The 23,841-nt window shown below is 36.0% G+C and overlaps 1 protein-coding gene across 2 annotated transcripts in view; it reads left to right on the top strand.

The window, feature by feature from the left end:
- Positions 3,374-23,841, top strand: part of LOC109823025 (E3 ubiquitin-protein ligase UPL6) — a 35,295-nt gene continuing 14,827 nt past the window's right edge. The window contains exons 1-18 of one of the 2 annotated variants that reach the window (XM_020389342.1): positions 3,374-3,516; positions 3,663-3,822; positions 5,378-5,475; positions 5,624-5,751; positions 8,149-8,260; positions 13,583-13,763; positions 13,978-14,166; positions 15,750-15,929; positions 16,571-16,640; positions 18,668-18,777; positions 18,863-19,164; positions 19,287-19,383; positions 19,531-19,674; positions 22,267-22,353; positions 22,428-22,514; positions 22,759-22,899; positions 23,030-23,155; positions 23,372-23,470. In XM_020389342.1, the coding sequence (XP_020244931.1) occupies positions 3,664-3,822; positions 5,378-5,475; positions 5,624-5,751; positions 8,149-8,260; positions 13,583-13,763; positions 13,978-14,166; positions 15,750-15,929; positions 16,571-16,640; positions 18,668-18,777; positions 18,863-19,164; positions 19,287-19,383; positions 19,531-19,674; positions 22,267-22,353; positions 22,428-22,514; positions 22,759-22,899; positions 23,030-23,155; positions 23,372-23,470 (2,310 nt within the window). In that variant the 5' untranslated portion in view covers positions 3,374-3,516; position 3,663. Of the gene's footprint in view, positions 3,517-3,662; positions 3,823-5,377; positions 5,476-5,623; positions 5,752-8,148; positions 8,261-13,582; positions 13,764-13,974; positions 14,167-15,749; positions 15,930-16,570; positions 16,641-18,667; positions 18,778-18,862; positions 19,165-19,286; positions 19,384-19,530; positions 19,675-22,266; positions 22,354-22,427; positions 22,515-22,758; positions 22,900-23,029; positions 23,156-23,371; positions 23,471-23,841 lie in introns of both variants that reach the window. The other variant, XM_020389341.1, reaches the window with a different exon arrangement.

Here is a 23,841-nt window from a genome sequence, read left to right as displayed (position 1 = left end):
GGGCGGTTACACCCTATTCAGCCCCGTTTAGGAGCGAATTAAGGGGGCGGTTACACCCCTTAATTCCCTATAAATAGGAGTAAACTCAACTGAGTTCGGATCCTTCGGCCTGGGGTTTTGGCAGCAAATAGAAGATCTTCAACTGGCTTTCTAGGGGATCTTAGAGTATCTTAGAGATCTAGAGATCGACTTCTTCGGATCATCTTCTCGGCAACAGATCATCTTCGAGATTCCTGCAGCAATAAAGTTCTTAGAGCATTCCCTTGGCTTATTAACCTATTTTTCGGTTCAAATCAACTCTTTTTCAAGAGTTTAAACTCGCTCTGAGTTATCAACTCGTTCAGAGTTTCAAACTTGCTTTGCAAGTTCTCCACAGCATCAAATCGTGAGGAGGAGATACCGTTCCAGTGAATCAAGACGTTCGGATCGTTAACGGAGAGCAAACTCGACGCGAATATTCGAGGGAGGCACTCCATTGCTACCGTGAAGAACCCAGCATTAAACAAAAAGGGATAATTCAGATCAATTCTCTTCTCTTTTGTAATAAGGAAATTCAAATTGTAATCGAGATTGAGAGAGTTGTAAACATTCTTTTTCTAAGTAGTTAGAGAGAATAAAACATTCAATTCTTTCATTGTTTTCTCACAAATTTTCCACCAAACAATTAGATAATAATTTGACCTCGTAAAATGTCCAAATCATCCCCTCAAAACTTTCATCTTTGATTCTTTTGTCATTTTTGATTGATCCACTTTTCTTAATTTCTCAAAGCATAGTTCTCAAAAATAGTGCTTCTGGTTAAGTTAGAGGTGTTGGAAGCCTGAGTATAGAATCTTTGATCAAATATTAAAATGTTATCCCAGGGAAAAAAATGTGATTTCATGATAAATTTTGAGAAGTGATTAAAGAGCAGAATTAGAGTCAAATTTTCTATTTCACTTCATATGTTAAAAAGGAGGTTGTGGTAAGTTAAGTTTTTTTAATTCATTTTGGAACCTAAATAACATAATTTATTTTGTTAGCACTTAAACATTTTAAGTCCCCATTTTGATATTCTTAAAATAATCTAGCTTGTTGAACCTAAGACCGTGGGAGTCATATTGGAAAACCATCTGGATCACCCGCGGTAGATCTGTTTTTGTCACTTAAAAACCACAAGTTATTTTTTGCGACAATTAAATACCATAAGTTTCACAAATTTGTTACGTTGATAACTTATGTTAGTCACATGTGAGAAAAGCCCATAGAATTTTGCCATGTGACTATCACATGACAAATTGAGTTTATTTTAAGATTATGCTTTCCTTCAATTTGAAACCTAATGTCCAATTTTGAATGAAAGCATAGGTCCTTTCCTCTCTAAGCTCAAATGGTGATCAAGAAGTTATAAAGTTAAAAAGATGACTCTAAGAAAGGCGTTGATAATGATAATTAAAGTAGAAATTGAGAATAATGGATGAAAATTTGAGAATGAATTATGCGAAATTAAAGAGGAAAGAGGTGAAATTATTTAATAATGAACACATTATTAGGGATAGAGAAAGAGATTTGGGAGAATTAGATGCTCATTCGAGGGAGGAAGAAGAAGAACTTAAGGTAAAAATCAATTAAGGTAGTGGTATTTGTATTCTTTTCCAAAAAACTAACAATTTTAGCATGATTTCATGATGGACAACTTATGATATTTAAGTGTCACGAGAAACAAGTTATTGAATTTAGATGCCAATATGATGAAACTTTATGGTATTTAATTGTCATTTAGCCAATAATCAATCTTCTAACTTCATTCTATGGGACTTGCTCCTTTGATTAATAAGTTCGGAAGCATATATGTAATGTCGCATTATGTACCATGAGTTGTTAATTGGGGTGCAACGGGAGAGAATTCAATAATTTATTTGCTTTCTTTTCTTGTACTTTCTCTTTCATTTGATTAAAAGAACTTTTTATATAATTTATATATATTAGTCATGGGATCTGTTGAGTGAGTATTTGTAATTCGTGAGTTGTAGAGGTTCTTTACATCTACTTGAAAAAACATCACGAGGAATTGTGTTCTGATTTCTTTTCATCTCTTTTTTATTGTCTTCTATGTTTAAAGTCAAGCTTCTTGTTTCTTTTCTTCTCTTTTTTATTTGTCTTTTATGTTTAAAGTGGAGCTTCTATTTTACTTTTGTACATCCAATCAATATTTTGATCCATGATTAGTCACATTCAATTGCTTGCTTGGTTTGTTTGAGTACTCAGTTACTTATCTTTATCCTAATGCAGATAGCTATTCACGTTTATTTAAAACTTGAATGTAATATTTTGAAAATTTTGCCAAAAATTACGACCTCTATATTGTGATTTTATACTAAGAATTCAAGAACTAAAATGATGAGATTCAATGCAATGAGAATTTGTCACAGTTACACCTATTACCAGACAAATATATTAATTATATTTGTGTATGCTTATTAATTATTCAATTATTGTCATAAGGAATGCTTCTCGAGTGCCTTATTGATTAGCATATTATAAAAGTCTATTTTTATTCTTAATTTTTTACGTGTTTGTAAATATTTAGGGTCATTCTTTTAAAAGAATGTTCTTTTTTTATTAGCATAACTTGAAATTTTAATATTGAAATTTTAAGAGAATATATTCATACAGTATGGCACGGGGCATAGAAGCAATATCAATTTTATCATCAACAAATCAAATTATCAACTGGTTATCAGATGGATGACTTATTACTTAAATGCTATATTTAAGCCACTAAACTTTACTAAATTAAACTAATAAGATTTTATTTATAAAGACATTCAAAAAGTTAAATATATTTTATGATAGCGGTAAACTATTTCGCAATCCAGTTATATTAAATAAATAAACTGAAAAAAGTAAAGATTTTTAACCATGAATGCACCTACATTAGCCAAGTGGTTTCTTTAAAGGACAAATTTTCAAACTAGATCACTTTAGGAAATTATTTTCAAAAAACGACTCATTTGAAATTTATTTGCCATTTTCTACCCAGTTTCAGCCAGAAAATGGCAAATAAAGTTCAAAAACTTTACGAGTTTTTTAATCATGTGATGTTTAGTGCATGATTAGCCAAGCTAATGAAGCTATAGAGTTCAAAAACTTCACGGTATTTAAAATCTCGTGAAGTTTAGTACATGACTAACCACGCTAAACTTTATGAGATTTTAAATCATGTGAAGTTTTTTAACTTTATTTGCCATTTTCGATCTGATTTCAACCAACCAGGTCGAAACTGGTAAATAAATTATAAAAGGATCGTTTTTTAAAAATAAATTCATAAAAGGATCTCTTTTAAAAATTTGTCCTTCTCTTAAAAGCAGGTCCTCCTCACCGTAATTTTCCCTAACCACGAGTGCTGAGCCCATTTACTTCCCAAATATAAAATAGCTTCACGAACAAGAGCCAACTCCAAACTTTAGCAACCAGAAATCCTCTCTCTTTACCATAACTTTCATCAAATCAATCCAGTTGAAGAAAAATTTCCAGGTTCGATTCGCCATTTCAATGGTTTCTTCACTCGTCGAGCACAATTTCCGACGATTTTCGATGAAAATGACCTAGTTTCGAGAAAGTTGTGCCTTTAGATGTACTTCAGAGCTAATTTAGGGTTTTTTCTGTGTTTTTTTCTTAAGGATGTTCTTTAGTGGCGATTTGACGAGTCGAAAGAAAGTGGATTTAGGGGGCCGGAGCTCGAAGGAGAGAGACCGGAAGGTTCTATTGGAGGAGGCGAGGCTCGAGAGGAAGCGGAGGTCAGAATTGAGGCAGCAGACTTCTGCTGCAATCAAGATCCAGGTTTGCGTCACTAGATCGATGTATTTTGTTTGAATTCATTGATTTTTATCGCGATATTAAACATAAATAGTTCGTATGATGAATCAATGTTGTTACACGCGTCTTGTGCTTATGTTATGGTTTGAAAACACCCATTCAGAATGAGCACTCGTCAATATCATTTTCTCATTGGAAACAGAAATTACCAGATTGGTATAATTATTTGTCACTCTTTACCTATAAGGTATATCACCTGCGATAACAAGTTATTAAAATCTTTTTGCTTTTGACATTAAGGTACTAAAGTTCGCCGCCAATGATGTTTTTTGCGACAAATCGTCACGTGACCTCACATGCAATGTAGTTGGTTTTTTTACCACTGACTTAGCAAAGTGCTAATGACATGTATAATTTAGCGTTTTCGGTTGGATTTCATTTAAAACTCAAACTGCAATTCAAATTGTGGCTGAAAATGAATTTGGGGGAAATTTAGGGTTCTTGGTTGGTAGGGGAAATTTGGGTTCCGATTAAGGCTGAAATTTTGAGAAAAAAGAGGGCTTTTGGGTCTCAATTTGGAATTCTAGGGTTAATTATGAATCCCGCATAACCATCTGCCACATCAAAGCTCTATCTCATTAGCAGTTTTAATCGTTTGAAATGGATCACGTGTGGACACATGAGGCTCTGGCACGTAAAGCTCACCGGGGATGAGAGATTTTACCTTAATGGTAAAATTGAATAAGTATGATACTTTATTGTTGCCAACGCAACTAAATAGACGTTACTGGCAAAGAGCATCAATTGAATATACCAATCTAGTAATTTAGCCCATTGGAAACTAAAAATAATATGGAAACAGATACCAATGCAACTATTTACAAGATAAACCATCTTAACAATAAATTGCTTAGGTATGGATAATAGCGTGAAAGCTAGAAATGCATGAATAATAGCTATTTCCAAGGGATATGGTTTAGAAGTGGCTGGCACATTCACATTCCTTCAACTAGTGGCGACTATTTATTAGAACACTATGGAGGGAATCAAGATAAGTCATAAAAATATAAGTTGGAATGCTGAGCTTGTTACTTACAATGAGACATGGTCTTGAAACACAGGTGCAAAGATGAAAGTCATAACTTATTAAATTATAGCATGGCCCTTAAGACAATAAGAGAAAAACTGATAGAAGGATGAAAAGAGAGGCAGGAGAATAAACATCGATGTGCCAAAATGTGTTACGTATAAGTAGAAGTGCTAGAAATTTTATAGTCTAGAAATTTCAGAGTTTCTTATGACAGGGTCTATGAAGTAAATGGTGGTTATTTATCTATATACATGACAGGAACTCCACCTTGCTTTATCGTACTCGATTCTTTATTTTGAAAAGGTTTAACTACTCGGCAATTTTTTTTTATAGTTTCACTTAGTTGGGAGGTTAAATTGCTGAATCTATTTTTGTCTATCTTGCAATTATGCTTTTGAGACAATCAGTTGCGAGCTTCTAAGTGAGACTTCTGATCTTTGCCTTTTTCCTGGCGCAAAATATGGCACATGACTTATTATAAATTTGCAGAAATGCTTCAGGGGGAGGAGGGCAGCTGAACTTGCACGTTCAGATGTGCGCAAGCAGTTTCGTCTAACTTATGGAGATTGTTGTCAAAATGTAGATAAGTGAGTTTTCTTTTCTTTGGTGCACATGCTTCAAGGATTATCTGCATGTATTTATCTATTTTTTTAGCTTCAGAATTTTGAATTTAAATGGATATTACAAGATCTGAGGTATTATCTATAATATTCTGAAATACCTCTGTCAAATCAGGCACTGTTTCAGTTCTGATTCAAAGTTTCTTCGCCAGTTGCTCTTCTTCTTCACTGCAAGCAACAACGATGATGTTTCTATTCTTGTGGAGGCTTGTCGATTACTGCTTCATTTTGTTCAACTGAGTGGTATGTTTATATCATGTTAAATGGATTAATTTATGAAGCAAGCAATTAGATTTTTTGATCTTGATCAAATTGTTGTTTAACAAACAACTTCAAGGTCATGGCTTGGAGATTAAACACGATGTTTGTTTCTGATATCCCATAATGGTTTTGAATTTATGCATATATGAGAACAACTTCTTAGCTGTCTTCATTTACTCACTGGGCAGCTGACACAGCCACAATGTTTGCCCTTATTTTTATGCTATATGAACTTAGAATAATGTTAATATTAGTAGAATTCCTAATCAAATAAAAAGGTTTTGAGAATAAATTCAAGTAGAAGCTTTGAGCAGAATAAGATTCTTTGGAGACTCTAAATTTAGGTATGAGGTTGGGAATTTTTCCATCAATGATTAAAATGGCAAGTTATGGATACAAGAAAAGGATATACAAAACCTTAAAGAACCTATGATATAGATCTATCGTGTAGGACACACACATATGTAATCGAGCTAGAATCCACTTAGGTGGATGGGAGAAGTTGTCTATTCAACTTTTTATCCATTCATTTTGCTTTAAGATTTGTTTTGGTATGTGATACACGTGACTCCACACATCTCAAAGAAAGCCTTAAGTGGATCCACAAATCTCAAAGAAAAAAAAAATGAATGGGTAAAAAGTTGGGTGGACAACTTCTCCTATTCTCTTAAATGGATTCTAGCTCAACTCTGTGTGTGTATCTCTTTGGTAGTGAGATGATCACTTCTCATCAACTCATCTAATGAGTTGGTAATCAAGTGAGAACCATTTTCAAGTGGCTTTAAATGTGTGGTTGAGAAGTGGCCACCACAATGCCAAGGACCAATTTTGTTCTGGGCGCGAACACAGAGAGAGGGAGAGAGTAGGTATGTAGGTAGGTAGATACGTATGTACGTACAGGTAGGTACATATGTACGTACAATATGAGATGGTAACTTATTTTAGTAATGAGCTATCAAGACATAGACTAGCGGTGAGCCCATAGACAGTCATATTGGAGCAGGTAGACCTCACCCCTCCAACATCTTGGTAGCTCATATTTCTAATTGAGGTGAGAACATATTCGGTACCCACGTGTATGTAGAGAATTAGGATAGGGCATAATGTAAGATCAAGTTCCATGGTAACTTATCGTACAATGAAACTTTCTGTAAATCTCCATTCGTATGAACCATGAAACCCCGTACCTTAACTGTTCAAAATCTAAATATCTCCAGACTATGGAACAAGGACTTACACGCATGTGTTAGACACTCTGGCTGCGTATTCACCAAGTATCTCGTAAGCGTTAACGCAAATAAGTGCCGGACAATGATACAAGGTCTCAGATGCATGCCCGTTTAAACATAGTTTTTTTTAATGAACATTGAACAATGTCCCCTATCAAACCATCCTTGTGATCTACTCTGAGTAGTGTATATGATTATTCATAGTATTTCATGGAGTGTCCATTTTGGCTATTGAGGATCAACCGTAAGTTAGGAAGCTCTATTTTACAATTAAAGTGAGTATGGATTATCGTGTTAGGAGACACTCTTCTGGCACAAAAGAAGATATGTTTTGATAGGTTGTAAATATAGGTATTTGGTCCTTTTTATGCACGTTTGCTTCTGCTAAAAATTTAGTTTTGTTGGGGAATAAACCTGTACTCCGATGACCTCAATCATTTCGTATTACTTTCATAATCTCAAATTTTGATTAAAATTAAGAGAGCATGTAAAATCTGTACGGCTGGGGGACCCACTACCAGGATCCTGAAGAGCCTTCTTACGCCAATGACAAATTTAGAGCTACAGAGCAATGTATATTATTATAGTAGCAAGAAATTTTGAGCATGTGAGGAAATGATTGTTTATGATTTTTATGTTTCTGCATCTTGGTCATATTAATGAAGTACTTAGATAATATTCCATTCGTTTATCTAATTGGATGTTTTCTTTTCAAGGTAAGGGCTGGATGGGTAGGGTCACTGAACAATGCCTTATAAGTTATAAGTTGTAACTGATAATACTTTATGTTTAGCAAACCCTAATCTGGGTAGCTGCCTTTTGTATCTGGCCAGTCTATTTCTTTCTATGCATGCTTTTCTTTGACATCTTCTTTCAAAATTAAGATTAAGAACTATTTAAATGAATTTGCATGGTCTTGCTGGTTTGTCAATTGCATGGTTATGCATCTCATGCAACTGAATTTTTCGCATGCAGTGATTTGATTTTTGATCTATTCACTAATTTATTACACATTTCTTTCCATGTCCATATTATCAATGTCTACCTTTTTCCTTGACCTTCAATATTATGTTTGATTACTTGCCATCCTGTGTATCTTCTGCTTAACCGTAGAATATTATTATCAGTGACATGGGTTGATCGTACACAGGGAATATTGTCAGCCTCTTTGCAGGCACGGATTACAATGCAAATCATTCCATGGTGGAGATCAGAGTTAAGAAGCTTGTATATTTTTGTCTGAAGGCAGTTCATCATAACAGGTGAGAGTGGCTTCCACCATGCTGTCAATCCAGAATTTCACAGGTTTGCTTTGGTGAAATCAGAGCTTATGTATAAGTTACTATTATTATTTTCTTTATGTGTACTTGTGTAGTGAGCAACTACTATAATCTGAAGGATTCTTTGAAGTGTGGTATGTTAGATCTACTAGACCTTTCAATCAAGTTGTTATACTATAAAAGTTGATAGAGGGTAATCATATCATCTTTAAAGTAACAGCTATATCATATTTTGGTGTCATCTGTTAATTTAGGACACAATTTAGTTGTCACATATATTTTCTCGTGCCTTCGGATCTTTATGAGAATGTTGCTTTGGTTGATATTTTGCAAAGCCATGTGGTGTGACAAGAGACTATTACCAGTGGGAAAGCCGGTAACTTCCAGTTACCAATTAATCCAATAGATGCCTCATTATATTATTTGATGGTGTAAAGCAAAGGAAAATCATACACAAACACGTGCGCACACACACGGCATTAAATCTTTGGCTATGAAGCACGGACACAGACACAGATACGGCGACACGGACACGACACGGACACGGCAAAACCCAAAAACAGGACACGATGACACGGCTAGATTTTTTTAATATTATTATATATAGATAAATTTATAAAATTCAACAACAAACTAAAATGTAATCCTCAAACACAAAATACTAAGCTACTAACAAGTTTAACATTGCAAACATATAAAAATTATAAGAAAATAAAGATCAAGTTGCAACTAGTTCCATGGCTACAAAATATTGAGTTACTAACATTGCAAAATTATAAAAATTACAACCAAAAGCGTATCTTAAAATAAAGTTTTTAAGTTAAAACATCAAAAAGATCGTTCTATGGCTTAACTCTTTCATCCTCCTCAAACACAACGGCCTCCATCGTGGGCTCGTCAAGAGAAAGGGCAGCAACATCTAAAATACCGGCACCTTGAAATGAGTCGAAGGCATCTCCACCAATACCCCACATTCTTGATTCCCCTTCCATATACTCTTTCGAACTTCGCGAAAGTAAGCGAATGTTGGTGTGAACATAAACAAGATCCTCTGCACGTGTCGGGGTTAACTTGTTCCTTTTTAAGGAGTGAATGAAACCATACGTACTCCAATTCCATTCACAACAAGAAGAGGAACAAGGTTAGCCTAGAAGCTTTACGGCCAATGCTTGTAAATTTGGAATATTTGGATCATAAAGAAGCCACCATGACTTTGGATCCATATGTTCTCTATCGAAAAGAGAATCCGGATCACTAAAAGCCTCCAAAACCCCCGCAAACTTAGCATATTCCAAGTTCACCATCCGTCATTCATCGGGGTTAGGATAGTATCTTCTTAAGCACTTTGCTCTTTCCGTAGAGATCTCAAGATCTTGATTTGTAGTTTGCAGATTAATGTTCTCATTGAGCCATGTGGAATGATAATACCTATGTTCGTTAATAACATGAATTAGCCCACAAGGTATTGATTAATAGAAATATTCGCATTAAAGAGTGAAATGTGAAATATTACCTTGGAACTAAAGAGTGTGCCAAGCACTGAAGCGAGGTGTTGCTCTTGTTCCATCGATCCACCAAGATCTTGTGAATAACCTCATAAAAAGGAGATTCCTCGTTATCCCTTTTACCCTCATGCCTATAAATAGCTTGCTTCACCTTCTCAATCATTGTATCCTACATATCACACACCAAATGAAGACACGGTGTATCGGTGTCGGTGACCCTTATCATTTCATAGATTGGGTCAGTGAAGTTAAGAAAAAAATCTATCTTGTCCTACCAAAAATCATCGAGGACTTTCTCTTTCACAAATTGAGCTTTTCCCACATCATCTTCTCTATACAAGCTCCATCGATCGCTAAGGACCATGTTTTGAAGGTTCTCTTGACGACCTTAAACCTCTTCAACATAATAATCCACGAGGCAAATCTTGTGTTGGCAATCGATAGGAGCTTTATCTTGGAATAATCATTGAACATGGCAAGCCGCATAGAGTGGTTCATGATAAAATTCTTCATAAGCAATGCATCATCGGAGATCTCTATAATCCAATGTAATTGTGCATAAGCCACGACATTTGCTTTCGTGTTCTTAGCCGCACAAATATTCTTGATAGTAAGATTGAGTGTATGGACTACACAAGGAGTCCAAAATATATGAGGTCTTGTGCCCTCCACAAGCCCTCCCGCGGCCTTGCATGCTGAAGCATTATCGGTTATGATTTGGATGATATTTTGCGGTCCCACCTCTGTGATGCACTTTTCTAGCTTTGCTTGGATAAAATATTTATTCTTTTCTCCCTCGACATTCACGACATTCAAGAACATTGGCTTACCCTCACATATCGCCATAAAATTGATGATGGGCCTCCTTTGTGCATCCGTCCACCCATCACTACAAATGGAGACCCCCTTCTGTTGCCATGTGCCCTTGATGAGCTCCATCAATCTCTCTACGTGACTTTTCTCACATTGTAAGATAGTGATCCTCATGTAATTGTAACCGGGAGGCTTGTAGTCAGAAGATTGGATTGCTTGCGGCATATGTAAAAGTCTTAGCATAATATGGATTCCTTGTCAAGTTGAAGGACAATCCCTCGATGAAGAACATCCTACCAATCAATGCATCCAATTCCTCCATTGCTCCCATGTTGAATGCTTGTTCCACGGTATTAAGCCCCCTCCTCTTAGATTCACTTGCACGATTCAGCATGCTTGCACTTGCACTTACACCGGTCGTACTTACAGTCAAAGATGTAGGCAAAAATAAAGTCTTAGGCCTAGAAGCCCTCAACATCGCCTCCGCTTGATCTAACGTCATTTGAAACTCCCTTAGGTTTTTGGGTGTTGACTTGGAACACATCTTAATTCTAGTCTCGCTTATCCTCAAGAGGTGATTTTTAACTCTTGAGTGTAAACCGATAAACTCATCTGCAATAATTACATCTCCATCTCCAATTTCCTCCTACCGTTCCCCCCATTTTCTCCAATTTGATAACATATTTTCAAAGCGGACATTTATCATCTTGTACTCCACTGCCACTAGAACTCCCTTCTTGTTCCATTTCTCTAAAGTACAATAGCAATAACAGTAAATTAAAAAATTAACAATAGCAAAATAGTAACCAAAATCCTAATTAATTATAAATTAAAAAAATAGAACCCTAATTAATTAACAATAAATTAATGGAACCCTAATTAATTAACAGTAAATTAACAGAAAACAATAAATTAAAATGTAACAATAACCCTAATTAAATGGAACCCTAATTAAATTAACAGTAAATTCACGTGAAAACAGTAAAATCTTCATATGTATATTTAGAGAGAGAAAGAGAGACAGATTCAAAGAGAGAGGCGAAGAGATCCAGAGAGAGACGAAGAGATCGAGAGAGACGAAGAGATCGAGAGATCGAGAGAGAGACTGACCTAGTAGCGACGAGCTGATGAGGACAAGGACAAGCTGAGGGGGGGGGGGGGGAGCCGATCTCGAGAGAGAGATGAATGGATTGTGGCGGCGTCGGGACTTTGGTAAGTGAAGAAATTAGGGTTTGGGTTTCGGGTTTTTCTTTTTTGTTCGCGAATCCCATCCGTGTCGGGAACGAGTCGGGCGCGTGTCGGGGGCGTTGACCGTGTGTCTGACGCGTGTCGAACGCGTGTTCGCGTCCGACACGCGTCGGACACGGACTCGGGTCCAAGTTTCGCGTGTCGGTGCTTCATAGATCATTAGCAATATTTGTGAGTTTTCTCTTTCTTTTGTTAAAGCTAAAAGACTCATCTTGCCTTATATCTCTGGATAAGATTTCAAATCTGCTTATGCTTGAGCCTTCAGGTTCTTCTATTTGAGCTATTCCCAGAATCCTAATATAGTTCTATCTGAGACATGAGCTTAAAAAACAAAGGTAAATCATTATTCAATCATGCAAAACCATCATTGAAGCTGTTGAAAAGAAAAAGTGAATTAAAGATAAATTTAGTTATAAAACATGGCTCACGGCATAAAAGAGAACTTCATTAATAGAACAAAAGCATATGTCTTTTTACATAAGCTCTGAAGGGTACTATAAAAAGTTTGTATATAAACTATGTTTTTGTTTTTCGGATCATTCAAATCACTTTGTCACAAGCTATATATCTTATTGTGTCACCGTAGCAAGGCTGTATCTTTCTTTTTCTAACCAGTATATTTTAAATGGAGTATTGTTCTGCAAGACACAGTTGAGTTTGTTTGCCAAATCCTAGACAAAATCTTTGGTACCTTTCTTTATTATATTTACTACGTTCTCCATTATTTTCCTTTACGTGGAAGGCAATTTTTTAAGCTAACATTGAATGGCTCAATTCTTTCTCGTGTCTTCATTTCAATTATTACTTATTTGTAGTATGTCTAGGTGAATCCGCCTGAACTGGCAGTTGCTCAATCTGCATACAACAAAATGAAAGAAGACTTTTTGCATGGAACTTTCAAGTCTATGATATCGTTCTCAACATTTTTAGTTGTAATTCATCTTTTTATCTTTGAAAGTTACAGTCCTTTTCTCTTTATTTGTCGCTCTAGTTCATGAAAAAAAATCTTCAGATACATTTCATTGTGATCATAAACCTTTGAATTATGTAAACACATGATGGTACTTTGACTATTCTTCTAGCTCTTTTTGCAATTTGCTTAGTTGATTACTGGCATTTAGTCTAAATCCCCTTCTGGACATGAATAAAGCCTCCATATGGATTTAGAAGCTCAACAACCTTGGGTTGATTATTATTATGAATCTTATACTAGTCATCATTCACAGTAACTGCTTGTAATTCAGAAGAAAAAGACATTACATTAGTAAGCAAGAGACTAATCAGCTAAAGAAAGAAGTGGTTGGTATTAGTATCTGTTGAAACTTTCTTATTCATAGAACGGAAAAGTTGCACCTTTTAGTTATACTGAAGTAGACAAAATCAAAGAGAACAAAGAATGCTAATCTAACGATATATTAGGGGACAATCTTTCAGGGACAGGATAATCAGCAATCACATGTTCAAAATATGTGATTATTTTTGCTTCTTTGGACCTTTTCAGTTGTTCTTTGTTTCTTGGTTATTGATTATTTTATGTGTGAATACTGAGGTTTTTGTATCAAAAGTTTTATTTTTCAAGGTTTCTTCTCATAGTAGCAATTTACTTCTCATGTGGGATTTCTTCAAGTTGCTCTTGTACTGGCTTCAATTACGGCACCCTTTTTTGGTGGCAATATCACATTTGTTTGTTTGTTTATTTTTCGTACTGCTCTTATTTGGAAAAATAATCTTTGCATAGGGATCGCCTGAAGAGTCAGCTTTTGATGCCAGCCAAAAACTCTAGTATGCCAACTGTCATCTTGCTTGAGACAGCTGCTTCCCTGAGCAATCCTGATCTTCCATGGGTTTGTAAAGTTGTGGATCATCTGGTGAAGAGAAGAGTTTTCTCTATGTTTCGGGGCATCCTTCTCACTGGACTGGTACTTTTTCCGAGTATATATATTGTCACATGTGTATTGTATTCACAAGATATATGTGCTATAATTTTTCAAGAATGACTACCAGATGTCTCTTTTCTAAATATATTTGCTCACTTAATATCTTCTCTGGTTGTTCTCTGTTTAAGCACTCAATGCTCCAAATCACATATGCTGTTATTCTTTTTGTCTTACGGAAATATTGGTCATGCAGCAGAACGCTAAGACACCGGCAGCTAATGCAAGCATATCTTCTTTTGAGCATTTTCTTATCCTCATCTCTTCCCATCCTGCTCAACATCCATGTAACAGCTCGAGTTACTCGAGTGTAGATCTGCAGTGGAGTTTCTCATCTCAGCTGCTTTCTGTTCCTTTTTTTTGGCGCCATCTTCCACACTTCAGAGAGGTAATCTTTCTTAGAGCTATCTATACTGAATAATATATATTACTAATTTTGTATTCTCACTTTATGATGATAATCAAAGTAGTTGAATAATGATGTGGTTCGTAACCACCAACTGTGTTTACACATACATGATACACACATGTATGCACGCGTGCCCGCCCTCGCCCGCGCACAGAAAGGGAGGGGAGGGAGAGGGAAGGAGGGTACCAAGCATGAAGTTGGTGCTTCGTAGTGACATGGAAGTTTCTCATCCACACATTTAAAAATGGTCCCCGCTTGATTACCCACCCATTAAATGAGTGGATGGGAAGTGGTCATATCACTACCAAGCCACTACTTCAAGAAAGTCTGGCAACAAATCATGTCATCTATAGGACACTGAAATTGAGACCCGTCATACTCAAGTTGATATCCATAATTTAAAGTGCCTATCAACAAAAACACAAATGCAGTTGGATTGTTTTGTCTATGGGTCAAACAGACTAGATGGATAACCAAAGAGCAGGAGTAGTCTATGTCTATTGTATGGGTTTATTGATTGGGATTCAAGCCCTTGACCATAATTTAAAGACCTAAAGTCCTTGTTTTAGGGGTCTGCTGGCAACTTTAAATTTATAGTGGATAAGCATTATAATAATCCATAATAAAACATCTACCTTTTGAATTTGAGTTTTCAAATTTAGTTCTTTTTATTTAAAATCGAAAGGCAAGTCTCACATCCAAACATATTACTTATAAGGAAAATTGAGTAGAATTATGGAAGTTCATTTTTTCTGTAGGGTTTAGTAAATAAAAAATAGTTAAAAAATATAACTGGAGGACCATAAACCCGGCTGTCTTGATTATGTATAATAAAATTTGCTTGTTAAATTCTGAAAATCTAGTAAATAGCAAAGCCTTGCTGAAGGGAGAGGAGTTGGGCTAAACATTCCCAAATAAGTTAAAATTCAAGATTTAGTATGAGCTTCACCTTATGAAAAAAATACTTAATGTCCTGTCACATTTTTTTAGTTTAAATTTAGGACTTTAGAAGGTTTTGACTATCTTTTTTTTCAATATGAAAGAAAAATCAGTTTTTTTATCGAAAACTATGGAACTATCCAAAGTGTCCATAGCAACCCCTAAAGACTAGTGTGGTAACAGTGAACCCCCTACCCAAGTTAATATGTTAACATTATTAAATATTCTTCAGACTTCCTCGTCACCTATGCATATCCCATTCTGTGTGTTGCTCAGTTGATAGTGATTATTTTAGATGCTGTGGTTGTGTATCCTTTATTTTCCAGGTAGAAAATTTTTGTTTTCTTATTTGTTGAGGATGCAAAAATCCACGATAGTAAAATATGGATTTATATGTCGGTCCGTAGGAATATGGCTATACACATGCACAATATTCATTTACAAGAAAATATGCATCAATATGTGCATGTCTACTTGTGTGTGTGCATGGTTTCTTCAAGGTAGATTTTAGATAATTCCTTCTTTGAATGGCAGTGCGGTAAGCATTACATAATATGTGTAGCCTGTATTCTCCTATTATGCATAGTATATTTACCAAGTCTTTTGTTTTTTCTTTCTTTCAGGTTTTCTTTTCCAAGGGACTGGTCAAGCATTACATTCATCAGCTGGCATTTTATTTGCCTAGTCATGTTAACATCTTTCCTGTTGACTTTCACGACCTCCCGGGTTATGCCTGCCTGCTTGGGAATTTGCTGGAAGCTGCTGGAGTTGCTTTGTCTGAACCTAATTGCACTTTTGCGACGGTATGGAGGGGTTTCTGCTTGATTTTTTTCTTGTTTAACTATCGAGCAACTGGGCACATTTTTTGTTTCAGGAGAATAATTTCGATCTGGTCAATTTGTGCTGTAAGTTCTTGTGTATGCTGTATTGTGATATGGAAAATGTCTGCTCTCTTGTTTCTCTTGTTATTATGTTGAGTGACACACTGGCCATTTGTTTTGACGAATTGTACATTAAAATATCTCTTTTTCTAATTGCTTCTCTCATAGTTTTTGAATGTTGTCTCTGCTTTTATGCATTCATTTTGTTTTCCCCCCTTGAAGGAAGGGTGCTTTATCAATGTTTTGAAGTATTCATGATGTAACATCTGTAACAAAGCGTATATAGACTTACCCCTTTTTCTTGATGCATGAATCATGATAACACTTCCATAGTTCCATATGTATTTCCATATCCATGTTTCCTAAAATCATCTTCATCGATTTATAAACTTTGATTTTTAAATATTCTCTCTTTGTTGTAGGCTTGTGTTGGGTTTTATACTTTGTCAAAAACCATTCTCTATGTTTATAGGGAGCTGTCTTTATATAGTAATGATCTTTTCCAATCTAGCCTCAGAAATTTGTATACTAACCAATTGCTTATAAACCTCTTATCCACATAGGCCATGGATTTTGTAGCTGTCTCAACATTTTTACTGGAGGCATTGCCTACCTTGCTGCCAGCTGGAGAAAGTAAGGATTTGTTCATTTCCTGCCATGAAAAACACCACTTGGTCTTGTCTTTATTTCACTTTTTTTTTACATACTAGTTGTTATGACTGAATTTGTAAGTTTAAAAACAAGTATTCACAAACATTAAACACCACAAATTTATTCTTATCTGGTTTGCCTGGAAGATACAAGCCATTTTCCATCCTCTCCTCATATCCAATGCAGGGATTTGTCTCTGTGCCCTTTTTTGCTTAACCTTTGACTTGAAATTGTCAATTGATCATGTTTGTCATGAAATTTTGATTATATCTAATTAGTAATTCATGAAATACTATATACACATATCTTTCTTCAGAAGATGTTGGAATTTCACGGTACTGATATTTTTGAGTTATGGTTGACTTGCTGTAGACTGTAGTTGTGTATGTATTATGTAATGCAAGAACATATCAACCTCACCACTCTCATTTCCTAAAACATTTGATTCAGAATGAAATTATGATTTGAGAGTCCAATGATTGTACCTATTGGAGTTTTATCAAATAATGTTCATGAAAAAAATTGTTTGTGTTGGAATCTAGTCGGAAAGGATGTCGAGAGCTACCTGGTTGAACATGTCGTTCATTTACAGCAATTCGCAAGCGCAACCTTTTCTCTGAGATGACTTGGGTTTTTTAGTTTTCTTATCCCTTTATTTAAGGACTTTGGATCGAAAGGACAACAGCATTTAATGTTACTAGTATCTTATATGATATTAATTGATTGCATTCAGGCAGAATGAGGTTCACATCATCCAATATTGTTTTTTAACTTTTAATGTTGTTGAGCTAATGCTGATATTCTTACAGAAAACACAAGATATCACTTTTTTGATGTTTTTGACCATAATAATATATTCACTTGAGTGTTGGAAGTCCATGAGATTTCGTTGTGTTTGATTTGTTACAGTAAATATCTGCAAAGACTGCAATCTTATTGATGTGCGATTCATTGGGACTCATGCACGGGTTGGATTCTTTAAAATGATATATTTCTTTTCTTCTATCCACAACTAACCTATATCATTGATAATCCATCCAAATTTTATGTATTACACTTGGTCTTTCGGTACCCATTTTACAAAATCATTGTTATCCAGTGTTTGAAGCTTTGTTATAAACTACTATCTAGCTGCTTCTATATGCGTTAACTGATCAAAATTTCTGGTGATGCTCCTTGGCATCCTATATGGCAATGAAAATGAAATATTTATCTTTATTTTAGATTGCAGATTCTACTCAAGCCAATCAATTATTTCCTTCTGATTCTAAAGTTGTTTGATCGGAGCTTATGTATATCCAAGTAACACTAGGGGAAGAAGTCCATCCCATGCCAGTGCATAAATATCAATTTTTTTTATTCAAACCACCCCTGATGTGAGACTTGTGTAAGAGAATTGAGGAGCTGGGATCCACCCTCCTCAGCAATAAGAAAATGTACATCTAATTAATAAATGTATCTGGAATGTTTCCTAGTTCCTCGTCTTTGTTGAAGTAATCAGAGAAGGATCATTTGTCAGAAGCTTGAAGTCAAGGAAAATGAAAATAAAATAAAATAAAGGAGTTGTAGCTCACTCTACAGCTCCTGCATTTTCTAATTGGCATCTTTATAATTTTAATCCAATATATGTTATTGGAAGATTATGTTTCAGTACTGTATTTAGTAAAAATCATTTAAATTCTAAAAACGTGAATTGACAAATCTGACTATAAATGGATGAAAACTCATTTTAATGCTTATGTGTTGAGAGTGTATTTAAAGAACCATAACTAAATTTGGACCGAAGCAAACTGATGATACTACTCACTTGTGCGGCTCTCATGTTAGCTCCTGCCTAATGTAAGTATGTAACAACCGATTCTAGCAGTATATGTCTGAATGGTTATCTTGTGGCACTTATTGAAACTTTTTTTTGCAGCTGTCACATCTTTACTGTTAGCTTATTTTAGCTTTTAGTTGATGGACTTTTGCTTTCTTGCTTCCTGAGATAGCTGCATCTGATATCACAGATCATACTAAAAGTGAAGATGCTATGGATGAGGACTACAAAGAAACCCTGGACGTGGATTTAAGAAGGCAGATATCAGATGCAGTTGATCCGCGACTTCTTCAGAATTTAGTGCGTATACCTTGTGCCAATATTCTTCTATTGGACTTTTTTTTTGAAACATTTTGGCAGGAGCTTAAGGATTCATCCTCAACAGGTGAATACTTTGTTCAGATGTACATCACTAACCGATAATCTAGATAAAAATGTGCAACCACGTGAAGAGGTGGAAGCTATCGGTGCTATTTGTGCTTTCCTTCATGTCATGTTCAGCACACTGCGCATTGAGCGCATCATGACTGGACTAGCTTATAGAACAGAGCTTGTTCCTGCACTTTGGAATTTTATAAAGAGATGCCAGGAGAATCGAACATGGCCTGCCTCCAAGTTCACAGCACATATACCTGGAGATGGTCTGGGTTGGTTATTACCTCTGGCTGTTTTCTGTCCTGTATACAAGTAAGGGTTCATGGTCACTCTAGATTGGTTGCATTAAGCATGACACCTGCATGTGTTGTTTGGTATGACTGAATAGTGCAAACATGGTGCTAAGAAAGAAATATAATTCTGTGTTCTGTCAGGCATATGCTTATGATCATAGATAGTGAGGAGTTCTATGAGCAGCATAAACCACTCTCAATAAAGGACATCAAACTATTAGTTGTCATTCTAAAGCAGGTATATTTAATGATTTACTCTACGTTAAGATTGACTTCTCTTGTTTCATTTGAAGTTTATTTTTCAATTACACATGCTAACTGTTGAAATAACATAATATAGCAATTGTTTATACTGATATCTAGACATGCGTCTTTCTTTGCGCAGGCCCTGTGGCAGCTCCTGTGGATAATACCTGGAAACACTCCACTTTCTCAAAGATCCGTTTCAGATCTCTCTGGTCATAAGAAGCTTACAGTGGATGTGATTAGAGATAGAGCGAGGATTGTTATATCTGAATTGTTGAGCCAGGTAATTCCTGTTGCAAACTTTTCTTTATATGTTCTTAATTCTGAAAGTTCCAGCTGTTGTATGTTTCAGTTATATTAGACTCCAATTTCATTTTATCTGTTTTTTTTGCATGGCTTCCATTTGACAAAACTGAGCATCGTTATAACTAAATTTATATGAGAACTAGTCCAGTGTCATTCTTGGTTTAGGTGAACTGTTGTGGACGTTGCATGAATTTCAACTGCATGCCTAATAAGTTATTTTCCTGCCTGATATGTGCTTCCTCGGATTTATTGCAAGTTTCTCACTTTGCCCAAAACTCACTGGCTGGGATTAGGCATGGACTCGGGTTTTGCATCAGGTGGGCAACCAGTGACATAATTTGGTTTATCTCTCTGGTGAAACCTTATGCTCCATAACCTCACTTTTGGAAAAAGAACTTAGATATGTGGTTTTCTACTTGTGTTCTTTTTATAGCAAGTGTCATCTTGTAAAATTAACTTAATACAAATATCCTTGTACCCACTGGGTATAGAAAACAACCTTTCGGGAGCATTAGCGAAGAAAGACACATTTATTATTGTTTATGCTGAGAAAAATTTGGATCGATGAATCCTTGAGATTGGATTCAGAGCTTTGGGCCCCCTCGATCGACTCTCCAAATTGGTGATGATCTGTGATTGTAGGTTGCCTGAGAATAAGACTGAAAAAGCGTCACATTGACGACAGTGGTTGTTCACCGCCGCCCCCCCGATGCCTGAGGTAGCCTTTTGGTGAAGAAGATGTAAACAAAGGAAATTTAGGCTAGGAATTTTAGAGTAGCATCGTGGATCCCCTTACCTGTGAATCAGATGTTTTATTTACAGAGATTTGCATGGGCAAATCAGGTATAAATAAATTACGCATGCCACCCTCCTATTGGCCAAGGTAGTTATGAAAGTTTTTCTTGGGCAACAAGAAAGTCCACGCATCTTGACATCATTGGCCGAGGAAGGCTCCTACGACGCGCGTAACAGGGTTGATTCAAGCAGTAGTCCATTGTCATTCTTGGTTTAGGAGAACTGTTGTGGACGTTGCATGAATTTCAACTGCATGCCTAATAAGGTATTTTCCTACCTGATATGTGCTTTCTAGGATTTATTGCAGGTTTCTTGCTTTCCCCAAAACTCACTGGCTGGGATTCGGCAGGGACTTGGGGTTTGCGTCAGGTGGGCAACCAGTGACAAAATTTGGTTTATCTCTCTAGTGGAACCTTATGCTCCTAACCTCACTTTTTGGAAAAAGAACTTAGATATGTGGTTTTCTACTTATGTTCTTCTTATAGCAAGTGTCATCTTTTAAAATTAACTTCCTGCAGATATCCGTGTACCCACTGGGTATAGAAAACAACCTTTCGGGAGCATTAGCGAAGAAAGACACATTTATTATTGTTTATGCTGAGAAAAATTTGAAAGCGTCACATTGATGACAGTGGTTGTTCACCGCCGCCCCTCCGATGCCTGAGGTAGCCTTTTGGTGAAGAAGACTAAAACAAAGGAAATTTAGGCTAGGGATTTTAGAGTAGGATCGTGAATTCCCTTACCTGTGCATCAGATGCTTTATTTACAGAGATTTGCATGGGCAAATCAGGTATAAACAAATTACGCATGCCACCCTCCTATTGGCCAAGGTAGTTATGAAAATTTTTCTTGGGCAGCAAGAAAGTCCATGCGTCTTGACCTCATTGGCCGAGGAAGGCTCCTATGATGCGCATATCAGGGTTGATTCAAGCAGTTATGGCAGCTGTCATTAAATAGATTTGTTATCAATTGATATCTTTTAACACAGGTGTTAAAGATATCATATGATTTGATGTAATCATCTTTAAGAGTATGTGTGCCTCTTTGCGACGAGCTCAAGCTGGAGTCGTGCCATTGGCTGGGCTGAACTAAGCTTGCTATACGCAACTAATCACCGCCTTTGGTCGGACTGACGACACAGAGATCTAGAGTTGACTTTTGAATTGACTCTTTTCATTATGGTCCCACATGGGAAGCGATGACTAGTCAGCATGGTTGCCAAGTTGGAAATACACATGGCAGGGTCTCATTAGTTCAAATGATTAAGCGCGGTTATGTGCACAGCAATCATCTATAATCTAGATTCATATTTCTATGAGCTAGGAAAGATTATGGTCCCTTAATTGGTTAGGGGAATTGTTTCAGTAAAATTCACCCTAAAAGAACCACTATGCATTTGTATGCAATGATTGTTCACATTTACGAACTATCATCATAATTGTACAGCATTCGGAGGGATTATTTCACATGCATAAAGACACGCACACGGGCACACACACAAAGCGGAGGAGCATCCAGTGCATACAAATTCTGGTAGCAGTGCAGCATATGCTTTAAAGTATGTAGAATGCATTGATTCGCACACATAGAAACATTAAAAGAAGAGCAGCCCAAAAAAAAAAAGAAAAAAAAGAAATAATTAAAAAACGTTGTGTTGACCTTAGACTCAGGTGGGTGCACAATCATTTCGTTGGCACTGTTCTATTTAAGTTGGCAGTCCTATAGTGTTGCGAGGGTACATAATTTTATTCTGTTGTTCATACTTATTGTGCAGTTGCAAGATTGGAATAACAGAAGGTCATTCACTCCAGCTAGTGACTTCCATGCTCAGGAAGCTACAAGCGAAACATTTATTTCTCAGGTAAACAACTTCAGCAATACATTGCCCTCCTCCCTCATGTGTTTTGTTTGTCTCATCTGTCCCTTTTCATGTAGGCTTTACTTGAAAACACAAAAGCATTTGAAATATTGAAGCAAGCTCCCTTTTTGGTGCCATTTACAAGCAGGGTTAAAGTATTCACTGTGAGTAATTGACACATTGCTTGTTTTACTATCTAGTTGGCCTGTGAATCCAGCGTGCGCACATGCGCATGCATACATGTTCTGCAGAAATTGCACGCACGCACACACACATACATTGTGTAGAAATGTAATTGTTCTACTAACATTTTTCTTGAAATGAATAATTCACTCAGTAAAATTCAGATCATCTTGTGCACATGTTTTCAGCATGTTGTTTATTCTGAATTGGATTTTCATGCATCAGTCACAGTTAGCAGCTTCGAGGCAAACAGATGGAGGTCATCCTGCGTTTACTAGACATCGGTTCAAAATTCGAAGAGATCATATCCTTGAAGATGCTTTTAATCAGTTGAGTAGGCTATCAGAAGACGATCTTCATGGCTCGGTATATATTTATCTTCAATGTGAAATTGAATTCATCATCTCTTTCTTTAATATTGTAGGATTCCATTATTATTAAAGTACTTTGTTTCAACCTTTCTCTACTAGCCGTAATAGATATTTGATGTTGTCAGATTCGAGTCTCCTTTGTCAATGAATTTGGTGTAGAGGAGGCTGGAATTGATGGGGGAGGAATCTTCAAGGATTTCATGGAGAATGTTACTCATGCTGCATTTGATGTGCAATATGGACTATTTAAGGTTGTTATTCCATGTATTTTTTAGTCGGTCATGATGTGGCTTTTTCTGGAGTGTTTCTTATTGTTGTTTTTTCGGATTATGATCATGCTAGTAAGTATGGAGTACTTGATCTTCTTGAAGTGATCATGTGTTGGGAAGAACTTTGATTTATGTATTATTTATTCTATCGTTTTTCCAACTATTTTTGCATTGGTTTTGTATTTACTTCTTATGCAGGAAACCGTTGATCACCTTCTATATCCTAACCCGGGATCAGGACTTGTGCATGAGCAACATCTTCAATTTTTTGAGTTTCTTGGAAGTGTTCTTGCAAAGGTATCTCTCTCTCTCTCTCTCTCTCTCTCTCTCTCTCTCTCTCTCTCTCTCTCTCTCTACACACACACACACACACACACACACACACACCTGTAACCCGAATTTCATTTTCTGACACACACACACACATACATATGTATACATACTTGTAACCCGAATTTCATTTTCTTTTATTAGTAATTTTTTTTCTAAACATCTTTATGCATGTTTGCTTTATTTATTTGTTTTGTGTTTGTGTGTGTATACACATGTTATGTAAGTGTATAAGTATGTACATATATATGTGTACATTTATAATATAAATGCATGTTTTCTTTATTGTGCTCGATTCAGATATTTGTACTCCCATATATTTTCTATATTGCATTTGC

Source organism: Asparagus officinalis, chromosome 8 (assembly GCF_001876935.1).
Source record: "Asparagus officinalis chromosome 8, Aspof.V1, whole genome shotgun sequence".
In the NCBI taxonomy this organism is placed as follows: Eukaryota; Viridiplantae; Streptophyta; class Magnoliopsida; order Asparagales; family Asparagaceae; genus Asparagus; species Asparagus officinalis.
This window is presented reverse-complemented; position numbering and strand designations above follow the sequence as displayed.